Genomic DNA, 14,682 nt, shown 5'->3' on the forward strand with positions numbered 1-14,682 from the left:
GAAACAAATATTCAATTAACTTTTAACAAGAATGAAGAAAAAAAAACAGTAGCAATATAATGTCTGAAAAAAAGTTTGTTTGGCCAGATTCGTACCAAATAGATCATTGGATTAACAATCATGTGCTTTGCATTGTATGCAGTACATGGCCTTATAAGGAGGGGTGCACATAATTTTGGTCTGCTTCTCAAAAGGAGCACCAGAGGTTGTTGCTTGGTGCTAATTTTTTCCCTGACCCACCGTCCTCATGTATGAACATAAGAGTTACAGCAAATCTCAGCAAAGTACAGCACTTGGGCCACACCCGGCCCGTTCACAGTCTCCTACCGGCCCAAGCAGCCTTTATGAAGTCAAAACAAAACAAAGTAACTACTGCTTTTAATTTTATGTACACGTGTGACGGCAGTCCAAACGAAGAAGACCAACGACTTGTATTTAGTGTTGCCAACTTATTGATATTGTCGCTGTATTTAGTAGACTTTACACCGATTTGATTGGGCTGATCGGTATCAGCCGATACTTAGCATTTTATGCTGATCGGCTTTAATGTCATAATTCACCGATCCGATCAATGATGTCATTGATCGGCTCCTCAAAAGACATTTACTCCGCATCGCCGCGTGCACAGTGTATTTGAATCCAAAAGCTAGTTTATTTTTAGCCTTGTCGCGTTTCTGTTGACATAGTACTGACGGCCAAATAAGTTATTTAAAAATAAATAAATAAATAAAAAATTAAAAAAATGTTGGCGGTGTGGAACAGACAACACGTCGGAGACAGGCAACACGTAATGCCCGGATCAGACTAAGACAAATTTGCTATTTCACGATTGCACTGTCAGACTACTGCAATAAAATCTTGTATTCCGCATCCCATTTTTTACGATCATTGGGCTTTAGCTTGTCAACTCAAATCCGACCGGATACAGTCGTTACCATGGCGAAGACAACAATAGTGGAGCGAGCCGACGGTATTATAAGGACAAAATGGGGGAAAACGTGTGTTGGTGGTCACCGGTGCTCAGGACAGGAAAGGATGTTCGTTTAAGGCTTGCTTGACGTATGTTCTTTGAATACGATACGTCTCACAAGCAGGCAATAAAATGTTATGTAGCCTAGCAAGTTAGTGTAGCACGAACGGTTGGACGTAAACATGCCGCCGTTCTGTCGAATAATCCCCTAAGGTTTCGGTGTGGGTGAAGTAATTAAATTCAAAATAAAGTAATTTAATTACAGTAAGTTAGCACCCATTATTTCTGTCATTTAATGTTGGTTTGACCTGACTGATTAGAATACACGATCTGACTAGAGCAGTGATTTCCAACCTTTATGGAGGCAAGGAACATATTTTACAATTGAAAAATCTCACGGCACACCAACAAACAAAAATGTCACAAAAAGTGGATACATTAATTACTGTATTTAGTTCCTGCCATCTAATAGAAGACCATTCATTTGTTCTGTCTGTCACTATGCCTCACTGGCATAAATAGAGGAACAAAGATACATTATTTTTTGTAAATATAATTTTTTGAGCACAAGTATATACAGTAAATGAACAGGTCATTTAAATAGACACATTCCTCCATCTTGTGATCAGATCGGTGATCAGTTATCGGTTTTTTTAATCTCTGTGATCGGCCCCAAAAATCCTGATCGTGTAAAGCCTAGTATTTAGTGACATATCTGACCATGCTAAGAACAATAAAAAAAAATTTTTAAAGCATACCATCATGGACGTGTAGTTGTCTATTTTTCATCCAGTGAGACCATAATCAAACCATTAAAAGACATCCAGCTGTACCCCCGCCACCCCCCAAAAAAACTTCTTAAATTGTTTTATTTTTTTAATCAAGCTGGTTATACTTCATAGGCTTCATTTTTTCCCCAGAAAGGTTTATGTATGAAGGGTACAAAAGGAAGTGTTGCTATAAGACAACAATATTTCATTTGATTTCAATAGTGAAGCACCAGAAAATATGGAAATGAGTTTCAAAGATCAAAAATACATTAGTGTGGACAGTGTGAGCACAATTATTGGAATTAATATTGCTATTACAGCTAACTTGATCTTCCACTGAGCGTTTGTAGCAGTGCTATTCAAAGCATGGCCACTCAAACTATATAGGGGTGGGCTGTGGCTGAATGCAAAGCAACTGGGCAGAGGATTGACCAAACTGTACTAATGGATTAAAAAGGTTCACCGATGTGCTCTCATATCTGTCAACTGCTTCCATGTGTCTTCAGGAATAAGCATCACACAACAGATCAATACGCCACAATCAGACATTCAACTGACCACAGATCAATAACACTTAGCATCATCTCTCCTAGTTTCTAACTAGTTTGATGTGACAGACAGCTTGATGGAAATAGAGTATCATCGCACCCAAAGAATCCAACAACAGGACAAAGTAGTAAACCAGAGGGCAACTTCTTCGTCACAGTTTTCCACATTGATACACAAAATTTAGAAGTGGAGAAGACAACCTGCTCCTGACAACTGACATGTACTTCAGAACCATCACTGTCACAAAGACAGTTCAATCAAACAATCTGGTACAAAATGTCACTTAAGCAGTTATACTGCAAGGTCACATACACCAATGCAAAGTGCCTCTGCCAGCTTCTGCACAAGAAATACAACCCTGACTGGACCAGTGAACCATTCAGTGTTTCCTTTGGTGATGATGGGATCCATATGGGTTCAATTATAGTTTTTCTTTTTATTTTCTTCTTATTTATGCAGGAAATGACTGCCCAGGCCGATGCGTTCCTTTTTGGCCTTACTCAGAAATCCAGCCGTTACACAAATTAGCGCCAGGGACAAACTGAAGTGGTATAAAGTGTTGCCACAGTTACCTTGAAAAAGTAACTTAGTTACTTTACTCATTACTTGATTTCAAAAGTAACTAAGTTAGAAAAAAGTAACTTTTTTGTTACTTTCAGCAGCTGCCAAGTGGCAGGAATATCACATATCCCCAGTAAAAAAAAAAAAGCATTAACTTAACCGTCCTCATTACTCTTTAATGTACGCCACACAAATTATAGAATGATGTCATCAACATGAACCAATAACTTAAATATTAGTGTAGTTGAAGCCACATTAAATGAGCAACTTAGACTTGACCTAAATGTAAAAAAGCACACCATTCTCAGTACACTTCTCTAAAGAATCTTAACTGATAGATAGATGCCGATTGTGGTCCATGAAGGCAACTGTGTGTGTGTGTGTGTGTGTGTGCGCACGTGTCTACGTAAATGTTAAAGTGAGTTCCGGTTTGATATTGGGGTCATACACACACATGCACACACACCCACAAACCATTGCTCCCACCATCGTAATTTTGATGCTAAGAGCGAGGAAAGGCGACAAGATTACGCAACTGTTTAACTAGCAAAGCTGTGGGTGATTGACGGGGGGGAGAAGCACTTACTTACGTCAGCCGTGCAGCGCGTTAAACCAGCTCACAGTCCGGAATACAGACTAACTTGAAACTTCTCATTTTTCGTTGTAAATATTATTTAAGATAAGTATTGTGAGTCCTTCAGTGAGTCAGTCCTTGACCTCCATGACCTTGACATTTATGACCGCGCACTCCATCCACCCATCCGTTTTCTGTACCGCTTTATCCTCATTAGGGTCGCGGGCGTGCTGGAGCCTATTCCAGCTATCTTCGGGCGAGAAGAAAACCCGCGCAGGCACGGGGAGAACATGCAAACTCCACACAGGCGGGGCCGGGATTTGAACCCCAGTCCTCAGAACTGTAAGGCAGATGTGCTAACCAGTCGCCCACCGTGCCGCCGACCGCGCACTCGATATGAATAATGAATCCACAATGCATTCCGCACTTAACGCCATCCATCCATCCATTTTCTGAGCCGATTCTCCTCACTCAGGTCGCGGGCTTGCTGGAGCCTATCCCAGCTGTCATCGGGCAGGAGGCGGGGTACACCCTGAACTGGTTGCCAGCCAATCGCAGGGCACACACAAACAACCATTCGCACTCACATTCACACCTACGGGCAATTTAGAGTCTCCAATTCATGCATGTTTTGGGGATGTGGGAGGAAACCGGAGTGCCCGGAGAAAACCCACGCAGGCATGGGGAAAACATGCAAACTCCACACAGGTGGGGCCAGCGATTGAACCCAGGTTCTCAGAACTGTGAGGCTGACGCTCTAACCAGTCGGCCACCGTGCCGCCGCACTTAACGGCAGTAAAACTGTATTCTTAATGTGTAAATGAAAAAGTAACAACAATCAAATACACTTTTTACAAAGGAAAATGAAAATAGTGTGGCGATAGTGAAATCGTGCATTTCTTTTTACTTTTATTGTACTGTACCATCACTGTGCATTGTAGAATCAACAATCACCTCCCAATCGCTTTCCTCCGCTGATTGAGGTCTGCGTGATCGATTAAATGCTATTGAATTGCTGGACTGTGTTTTTTCGGAGTCACCAGCCACAAATTGGTACTTGGTGAGAGACATTGATGACTCAAAGGTAACTATTGCTGGAATGAAAAGTATCTGTAATCTGATCACTCTCCCAGGGAAAGCAACGCGTTCCTTTGCTCGTTACTCAAAATGTCGGAATTTTGGAGTAACGCATTACTGGCATCACTGGGTATAAGTTGAACATCTGGGAGAATGGATTTAAGTTATTAACTCAAAAGGTGAACTACAAAACTGTAGTTCCCACTTCCACCAAGTAGTTTGCTTTCGTAAGGGTAAGCATTTTAGGTACTTCCATTGGAAAGGGGTATGAAATATTGAATAAATAACTGTTCTGTCCTAGAATAAAAATTGTTCCGTCTGATTTTTCAGCATCCTTAGGCTACACTAGTGTACTGTGGAGTTAGGCACACTTTGTTTATAGGAGTGGTTGGTATATATCGCCTTTGATAAAATCATGAACGTTGCTTTAACGATGTGCAATTTTACCTTATCGACTATTCATACTATCTCTAAAAGAAAACAACCAAACGGGTGCATGGACAGCATAGGAGGCAGCGTAAAAGGAGGAAGTGCATTATCTCATCATTCACCGAATCAGCGGACATGATTCAATCACATGACTCAGTGGGAAGCAAAATAAACTCTCACTTTCAAACTAGTGCAACCTTTTCAGGAGTTTGGCAGCTTAAGTGGGTGAATGGAAACAATGGGCCTCAATGGAATGCGTGTAGCCTATAGTTTGTTGTTGGCCAACAGGAGAATGACACAGGCAACTTGGTGTACGTGCTGGCTTCCCAAACGTGGCAAGTTTAAAAGCAAAATGAAGAGAATGGACTATGCTGTTTCGATCCTATATTCACTGCAGGAGTTATGCATTTTGGATAACATTTACAAAGAAAACTGTGCCCTGTCAAAGTCATCCCGACTACTGGTGAGGCTAATGGAGGAGCTAGCTAGAGTAGCCCTACTGCTGCAGCTGTTTGTAAGTAAATACTGTATTTCACTATCCCGTGACCAAATACCCACTGCTTTACTTATCTTGTACTTGTCCTTACTTACCTTGTACTATATTACCAATATCAGCTGCTAAACTTGTCATCAGGAAAACAAAAGAAAAAGATCCCGTGGTCATAAGAAGTCACATATCATTGTCTAAAAATTACGAGTGTGTGTGCACGTGCCCGTGAGTGTAAAACTTGATCTTTTTTCCATTTCACTCTCCATAAGAAACACCTAGTCATGTGGAAAGTTTTACATCTTTGTTATGAAGCTACTAAATCTAATTTCCCTCACGGGATGAATAAAGTATTCATCCAGCCATCCATCCACAATTTCCACAAAAGAAAAGATGAGAAAATCTCCCGACCACAAAGTTTGATGATTTTAGACTTTAAATCAGTTGAGTGCTGATAGGGCAAAATCCTGTACAGTTATGTGTTTTTTTAGCTGGATGCCTTATAGACCTTTTGCCATATGTATATTCCCTAAATCGTTTTATTTAAATTTTCCGTGCTTTTATAATTGCTCAAGGTCAACAGGGCATCAATCCAGTTTTCACAAAGAAACATGCTACAGTACATTAACGATTGGTTATGACTTTTTCTGCTGGTTGACAAACAATACACAGCCACTTACAGTAATGGTGACCCATTCAATGATGTTCACAATCTCACAAAGGATTTTTTGCGCCTCAAATTCATTGAGAAAATAAAATCCTCTCTCGACAAGGGTGGAGTTGTAGGGGCGGTGTTCTTGGACCTCAGGAAGGCTTTTGATACAGTAAATCACTCTGTTCTTCTTACCAAGCTCTCAAAATTTAACTTCTCTCGCAAAGCTGTGAGCTGGATTGAATCATATCTGCATGACCAAACACATTCTGTATCAGTTAACAACTGCAGATCAGAGTCTCTTAGGCTAGCCTCTGGAGTCCCTCAGGGATCAATATTAGGCCCCCTTTTATTTAGTCTTTATATCAACGATTTGCCCACTGTTTGTTCTGAAGCAGAGTGCGTAATGTATGCAGACGACACGGTTTTCTTTGTTCATGGTCGCTCCAAAGATACTGTTGCTGCTAAACTCACTAATACAATGTCCTGTGTCACAACTTGGTTGCAGGAGTGCTGTCTACAGCTAAACGTTTCTAAAACTGTAGGCATGTATTTCACTAAAACAAATAGAGTATCACCTGACCCCGACATACTTGTTAATGGAGAAAAAATGCAAATTGTCAGCCAATACAAATATCTTAGGTTAATAATAGATTCACAGCTTTCCTTTAAAGCCCATATTGACAAATTGTGTAAACATATCAAATTAAACCTCGCAAATTTTCGTGCAATTCGAAATGAAATGTCAACTAAAGACGCAAAAATGTACTTACATTCAATTATTCTTAGTGACTTTAACTATTGCATAACCAGTTGGTCCCAGGCTGGTCAGAATGCAAATAAACCATTGAAAGTTTTGTACAAACAAGTAATTAAAGTGATGGATAAAAAACCAAGGCACTATCATCACTGTGCAATTTTAAAAAAATACAGTCTTTTAAACTGGGACAGTCTTCACATATTTGCAGATTTAAATTTGATTTATAAAGTACTGCATGATTTGGCTCCAGCTCCTCTGGCTGAGTTCATCAGCCAAAGAAACAGCTCTGAGTGTGTCACTCGAGGCTCTGTCAGAGGTGACTGTCTCATTCCTCTGCGCAGGAGCACTTTCAGTAAGTCAGCCTGGTCAGTGAGGAGCGCTGGTGAGTGGAACTCAGTACATGAGGAGGTTAAACTGCTTACAACATACAAGGCTTTCACAAAAAAACTGAAACACTATAGCTGCCAACACTAAAAGACAAGTACGTTATGATTTTATTTTTTGTTATGATCAAATGATTTGTGGTTTTATTCTCTTAATAGTATAGTAAGTCTTTGATTATGTATCCTGTATTATATTGTCTTGTAGATGTATTTTACTGCTTTTTTACATCATGGCCAGGGGACTACAGATGAAAACTAGCCTTCTGGCTAATTCTGGCACATGTGTATTTCATGTGTTTTATGAAATTGCATTGTCCCCTTTCAAATAAACTGATTAATAAATTGTTACCAACTCAAGCTAAACGTTAACCTTAACATGGGTCATCGCTATGTCACTGTAGCTTCCATGTGTTTGGAGCTGAGTTGATTCTTCAGTGAAGCACAGCTCACTTTAGGAATAATACACCCATAACCACAACACGGCTCAACACAAAGTTAACAGATGTCAAAAACTGTGTTTAATGAGCGTGCCCCACCCAAAAAGTTAAACTGTGCTTTTTTTTTTTTTTTACAAAATGGCCTTTTATAGAGTACAGTGGAACCTCGGTGCACGTAATTACTTAAAGGTCCCATGCCACCAAAATCCAATTTGTTCTACTGTTTTATGGATAACATAGGTCAAAATGAGTCTGTGACATGGTTTGACACCTATGCGATTTGTCAATTGAATGCAAAAGACAATAAATGGCATAAGGCTTGTAAAACGACCAGATCAATTTTCGCTGGGTTTGTGACCTGCCCACTTCGTGGTTTGTACCCACCTAATCAACTCAGCTGAATGGCAACATGGTATTTCCGGGTTTTAGTAGTCTCAGGTGCCCCCAAGCCATACAAATACAGTCTATAAAGTATACATATGCTGTGTTTTACAACAATAGTTAACTATATCTATGATTTATAATGTGACTGTGGATGAAATAGCAAAGCTTGTGGTCATTGTTGCCTAAATGTGCTCAAGCGATGAACGTTGTCGCATACCAGTTATGTTCAAGTGACTAGGAGCACAAGACCAGCCTCTCAAAATATCCTCATCTCTTTTATTTTCACCCATGTCCCCTTTCACCTCATGTTCCCTATTAGTGGGCCAAAAATCCAACGTTTGGTGAATTTTGCTTCACAATGATGGTAAGACCCCACATTGAAGGAGCCAAACATGACATCGATATGAATGCTTGGCTGCCACAAGCCACAAGACGCCATGATATCATCAATGACCAATCAGAGCAAAAATGTTTTCCATATTTAAATTAAGAATAAGCTTTTTTTACACATCAAATATTAATGACAAATCTGGCCAAAATTGCCAGGCATAAAAGACCAAGTGGCAAAGCTTGAAAAAGATCATCATGCGCATTTTCAATGCAAATTATTTTGCAAACATGATAAAAGGACATGGCGGCACGGTGGGCGACTGGTTAGAGCGTCAGCCTCACAGTTCTGAGGACCCGGGTTCAATCCCCGGCCCCGCCTGTGTGGAGTTTGCATGTTCTCCCCGTGCCTGCGTGGGTTTTCTCCGGGCACTCCGGTTTCCTCCCACATCCCAAAAACATGCATTAATTGGAGACTCTAAATTGCCCGTAGGCATGACTGTGAGTGCAAATGGTTGTTTGTTTCTATGTTCCCTGCGATTGACTGGCAACCAGTTCAGGGTGTACCCTGCCTCCTGCCCGATGACAGCTGGGATAGGCTCCAGCACGCCCGCGACCCTGGTGAGGAGAAGCGGCTCAGAAAATGGATGGATGGATGGATAAAAGGACATCAAAGAAAGTAAAAAATAAAAAAAAGAAGATGGCATGGCACATTTAAGGCCAAGTCAATTAGTTCTGAGACTGTTTAAAAAAAAAACATTTCGCAAACCGACGCAATCAAGAGGATGAATAAAGCAAAATTAATTGAAATAGAATTAATCTGTTCCCGGACCAGAATGTAGTCATATCTTCAGGTGAAATATGTACTGAATAGATGTTCCACTGTACAGTGGAACTTCAATAAAACGGACCATCGGGACTGAAAGATGTGTCAAAAAATAGTTTCCATTTGTCACTTAAAAATGCATTTGACAAAGTCTGTTAGTTCCAGAACTGGCCGCTGTTTTTTACTGGCACTGTGGTCCAATATAGGGAGAGCCTAGCTCTAATATGATTAGATCCAACTAACAGACGTGCCTACGTGCTGGCCGTGCTGAATGTGACAACATTTCCACGTGGATGCCATGATGGCAGGCGTTCATTTATGATAGTAGCATATCTAGCTCAGTACTGCAAAGAGAGCTCACATGCCTAGCTGCGGTGTTAACGCAAAGAGGAATACAACACACAAGTCTCTGGAGTCTGGAACATGCTATTTTTGGTAGAGTAACTTTTTTTTTTGTCAAGCCGTTCATCTATGATATTGGAGTAGGAACTAGGAAGCACGCGGCTCATGAAAGTGACTCGGCTATGACGACTGCGCCAACAATGTCTACATGAAGCACACCAGTGGTAAGTTTGAATAGATTTAGAATTTTTTCAAAGATTTTCAAGCTTTTTTAAATGTATTTATCACTTAACTTATTTATTTTTTATATCTTACTGTACTGGACATTTTAGGCCAAGAAAAAGGTACAAAACATTAATTTTGTACTGTACGATAAGATGGGTGCATATGGCCACGCAAAAATTTTTTAAAAGTGGTTCGATGTACCAGACAATCTGCTATACCCCCCCCCCCCCCCCCCCCACCCCGTTTTATCGAGGTTCCACTGTATATGAAACCTATTCTCAATTGAGTAAACCAACAGGTATAGAAATGGTTAATATTGACCATGAATTATGAGTGTTTTCCAAGCTGTGAAACATGGGACAAATTGTAAACTAAAGGATTAGAAAGTAATGGGAAGGATAAGAGATAAAAACAGTAGTGTAAACTCACTGCATCCATCCTCATCACTATGGTCCCCACAGTCGTTGTCTCCATCGCACTGCCACTGAGCCGGTATGCAGGTGCACTCGCCAAACGCACTGACCGCACATGTGAAGTGGTTCCTCCCACAGGAACACTCAGCACTCCCCTCAACTCCTACACACACAGAAAAAATAATAAGTTAGGATGCTTACAGGCTGTTGGGTATAAATATTTCAGAAACGACTCAGCATCTAATCGGTAAGTGAATGTATAATCTGCAGAGGAGTAGGTCAAACCACAAAAAAAACCCCGACTGGACCATCCGCCAACATCCCCCGGACTCACGGCTGTGGTGTCCTTGAGCAAGACACTGATACCCCGAAATGCTCCCCGGGCGTTTCAGCTGCCCCCTGCTCCAGTGTGTTCCACTAACATGTGTATGTGTTCACTGTGATGGGTTAAATGCAGAGAACAAATTTCGTGTGCATGCATGCATGTTCATGACAATAAAAGATGATTCTTCTTCTTCTTCTAGAACAGCAGGGGGGGAAATAAAATAAGTAAATAAATTAATAAACAAATTACAACAAAAAGCATTGGGTCTAAAAAATTAAATAACATTTTGAGAAAACAAGTCGAAAAATCACTCAATAGAGCAGAGACCTAAATCTAATTTGGATAAGTAAATTTTTTTTACCCCTTTTGCACTAAAGAAAATATTTTAGTAATATATTTGTTAAGGTTTGCTTTATTCACTCAAAAAAATACCATTGCATTATTAACAAAAAGTAAACTTCCACACCTATCTAACGCAACACAGGTTCACAAGTTCTTATAATTAAATTGGTTAAGAAATTTTGCATAATCTTACTAACTAACAAATGGCATGATTGGTGGATGAAAACTCAAATTGTGCCATCTGAACAAAACCCTTGTATATTGCATTTGAATACTTTATGCATTTAAATATCAGCCAGGAGTTTAAAAATGTGTTGTATGATTAATGCATGGGAAACAAAACAAACACACATAGGTCAAACTAAGACGAATGGCTGATTTCACGTGTAATGGAACATCCATGTGTAACACAGCTTCAGGTAGTATATGTCGTTAGAAAGACGATCCTGTGTATGTCTGCCTGTTTGAACAAGCACTGTCATGTCAACTCAGATTCCCCTTTGAGATTAACATCTTTCTCAAGCAGTACACTAGTTGATTTATTCACATCTCTCCATTTCAGTTAGTCTACAAAGAAAATACACTAGTACAAATGTGTTTAATGGAAACATTTTTTTTTATAAGAAAACAATTTGGAGGAAGGATAGGCAATAATGTGTTAAGATATCAAATCACACCATTTATGTTTTTCTTTATCCTTATTTAATAGCGGCAATGCAATTGAATAATTCCCAGATTATTTTTGGTTATGTTGTTTTCTACAAATTTTACAAGCTATAAAATTTTGCTGGGCTTCCTAGCTGGATATTGTATGAAGTATAGCATATGTGTGTGTGTGTGTGTGTGTGTGTGCGCGCACGCGCATGCGTGCGTGTTTGGTTTCTGGGCCCCTCACAAAGGCATCAGTCAACCCAGGAGGGCCTGGCAGCGAGAGCTCAGTAACCTTCAGATCCCTCCCACTGCACTAAATTAATGGCTTCTTTCTTTTTAGTCCCCCATTATTTCTTTTCATTCCTTTCTATTCACTATCCCCTCATCACACTTCCCCTAAAGCTGTCCCTCTTATTTCCAGCCGTGACCCTTATTTCCAGATCTCTCTATCTGCTATGATGCTGAAAGGGGAACTCCCTAATACCATAGTTTCCCGGTTCATCATTTCTTAATGTTGAATAATCTGTCATTGATGCAGTTGTTTGGCACACAGCACCTGATGTTCACCCTTTCTGATGGGTCATAATCAAATGGATTTTATATAAGATCAAAAAAATGCAAATATATAGAAGCCCGAGTCATCATTAACTTGGATGACAAGTGTTTTACGTTGTACTTCTTAAATGTGACTAAGATCTCAGAGCTGCCTGGAAATAAAATCTTTTACTGCTTTATTCTACTGAGAACTTATAAAACAGGTACACAGTAGTTTGTGAATCATTCATCAACACAGATATGTGATCAGTTCCGAATGAAATCATGAGTTCAAACAACAGATTATTAGTAAAGACCACATTTGGAAGGGTATTGGAATCAGCATGCAGCTGCCAGGCATGGCAGTGTGGTGCTTTGAAGACTACCAGCATGACTAACCTCTGATGCAGCCCACAGATAGCAAATCACATGCTGGCCTGTTTTGACGAGACACTGAGCTATGAGTGTGTGTATAGTCGTCCATTCAGTCCATTATAAAAATATGAAGTTTTGAATCAACAGCAGAGTAATGGGCTATCTTTCTTTAATGGATTGATATAAAAAGTCCTTTAGACAAAGTGTCTTCCAATTCCTCTAACTGGTGTAAACAACGAAATGTCTTTAAGCCAGCTTTGATTGAGTTTCACACAATTAGGGGACAGCTGCAACTAATGATTATTTTAATAATCAGACCATTATTTTTTCAATTGATACGTCGGATGAAAACAATTGTTTTAATTTCCATCCCTTTATTAAAAAAACTGAACATTATTTCAAATTGGCAGCACAGAAAAGTGTATACAAAGGTTGCTGCATGAACATCCCAGAGCTCTTAAAGTAATAAATTATACTTTGAAGGAAAAAAAAAAACCTAAATATAATCAATGGGAAAAGGAAATCCCAGTATTTTGAGGGTAATAAATAGCCTGTCAGCAATATATTTTTTGGGAAAAAAAAAAAGAAGAACTATGAACAAGTTCATTTTTGGAACGGTGAACTTAGTTCAAAATTTTGAATTATGAACAGAACTAGTTCAATTTTGGAACAGTGAACTAAACTTTCCCAGCACTGCTGACAATAAACAGATGAGTGTTGCGCTACACTGCGTTTCCCCAGATGTTCACTGGGTGATACATAGGACTTTGGTAAGAAAAAAAAAAAAGAAAAAATCCTCAGTTAATTCAAAATAACTTCAAATATTGTCACTTATAACACAAATATACTGGGAGAAAATGTGTTTGCTGGAATGAGCATTAATATGTAACTTTGATAAAAAAAAATAAAAAAATGTTTTTGTTTTTTTTTAAAAAGAGCACTTACATTTGCCAATTGATATCCAAACTAAGAGCATTCTGATTAAGACGGCCAAAAAACTGTGAGGAGATATGACTGGGAAGATGTACCCGTTTGACTTTCGACTTCAGCTACGTCAAGTGTCAGATGTCAGAATTTGAAACCAAAAGCTTCTGTTTCATTCCTTAGAAATTCCTGAAGGTTTAAAGAATTACCAATGGTTTTGGCCAAGAATTACAACATTTACAGCTCTGACTTAAGATCTCTAGAGCCAAGATCTACGTTATCCTGCCAATCAAGTAAGTAAAAACAAAGAAGCACTTTGGAGAAGCTTTTCTCCAAACGATTTTGTACTTCTTCACCTCATAATTAGCCACCCACCATGATTAAAATCTGCCTTGGGGCTTATGAAATGTTGTGAAGTCATCATACGCTGACTTGTTTGTGCTCGATTTGAACAATTACCACCCCATCATTTAACAAGCTTGACAATTGGCAAAACATACCGATACAGAGAAAATAATATGCTTTTTTTTTTTCTAACCAATAACAAATGACGCTAAGTGAATTGTTAAACTTGGTTGTCAGGCAACAGAATGACAAGCATAGGCTAAACTCTCACTTCACCTGCTGCTGCCAGAAGCTGCTCTGTGTGCTGTAACAGGGAGCTGTTAGAGAAGAAAAAGAAAATAAAGACCACCAAGGATCCACCACTACTTCTACCGCAAAGTGTCTAAACAGGCCTGCTGTGGAACAGCACAGGTGGTCCTACCTCTCAAATAAACAAATGATCCCGCAAGCACCACGCCTCGTCGGACCCACATAGAACTTTTGGGCCTCAAAATCTAGCTCTACTAAGCACAGTCAACCTGAGGTGGCTACAGCATAGAAGTCTTAGATCTAACCAGGTGGCATTTAACCTTTATTTCATAATTTGTAGTTGTTATAATTAGAATGTGTGAGGAATGGAGGCGAGGATAGTGGGTCCAAAACACACAATAGTCACACAGGCTGGAGAGCAGGTGGCCACAGGCTTTGAGCTTCGTAAAACGGCTGCAAGTTAATTAATCGGACCGCCCAAGAGACTACCTGGAGGGTCGAAACGGCATTTTTCTTCGAGTGTCATGCTTTGAGAACTGATAAGCAAGAAAGAGAAGAGGGACTGATTGAGCCATCTGACATGGTAACCGAGTGAGATGCCTTTTGTTTATCCTCTGTCCGTCTGTCACCTTTCCACTGCTGAAGACAAGCGGTAAGGGCATAGCTGTAGAAGACCAGCTTTGTCCCAGCAACTGTTGAACCTGAACAATCGTAAAGCAGCTGCCTTCGTGGACACCCCACGTAGTCCAGCAGTGTTGCACAATCACAATG

General features: G+C 39.8%; 1 protein-coding gene across 4 annotated transcripts in view; it reads right to left on the reverse strand.

Annotated features, from left to right (window-relative positions):
* The window catches only part of lrp4 (low density lipoprotein receptor-related protein 4), a 125,494-nt gene that overhangs the window by 62,202 nt on the left and 48,610 nt on the right, over positions 1 to 14,682 (reverse strand). For all 4 annotated transcript variants that reach the window (XM_061764742.1, XM_061764741.1, XM_061764740.1 and 1 more), the window contains exon 2: positions 10,183 to 10,329. In XM_061764742.1, the coding sequence (XP_061620726.1) occupies positions 10,183 to 10,329 (147 nt within the window). The remainder of the gene's footprint in view (positions 1 to 10,182; positions 10,330 to 14,682) is intronic.

Source organism: Phyllopteryx taeniolatus, chromosome 2, assembly GCF_024500385.1.
Source record: "Phyllopteryx taeniolatus isolate TA_2022b chromosome 2, UOR_Ptae_1.2, whole genome shotgun sequence".
Classification (NCBI taxonomy): domain Eukaryota; kingdom Metazoa; phylum Chordata; class Actinopteri; order Syngnathiformes; family Syngnathidae; genus Phyllopteryx; species Phyllopteryx taeniolatus.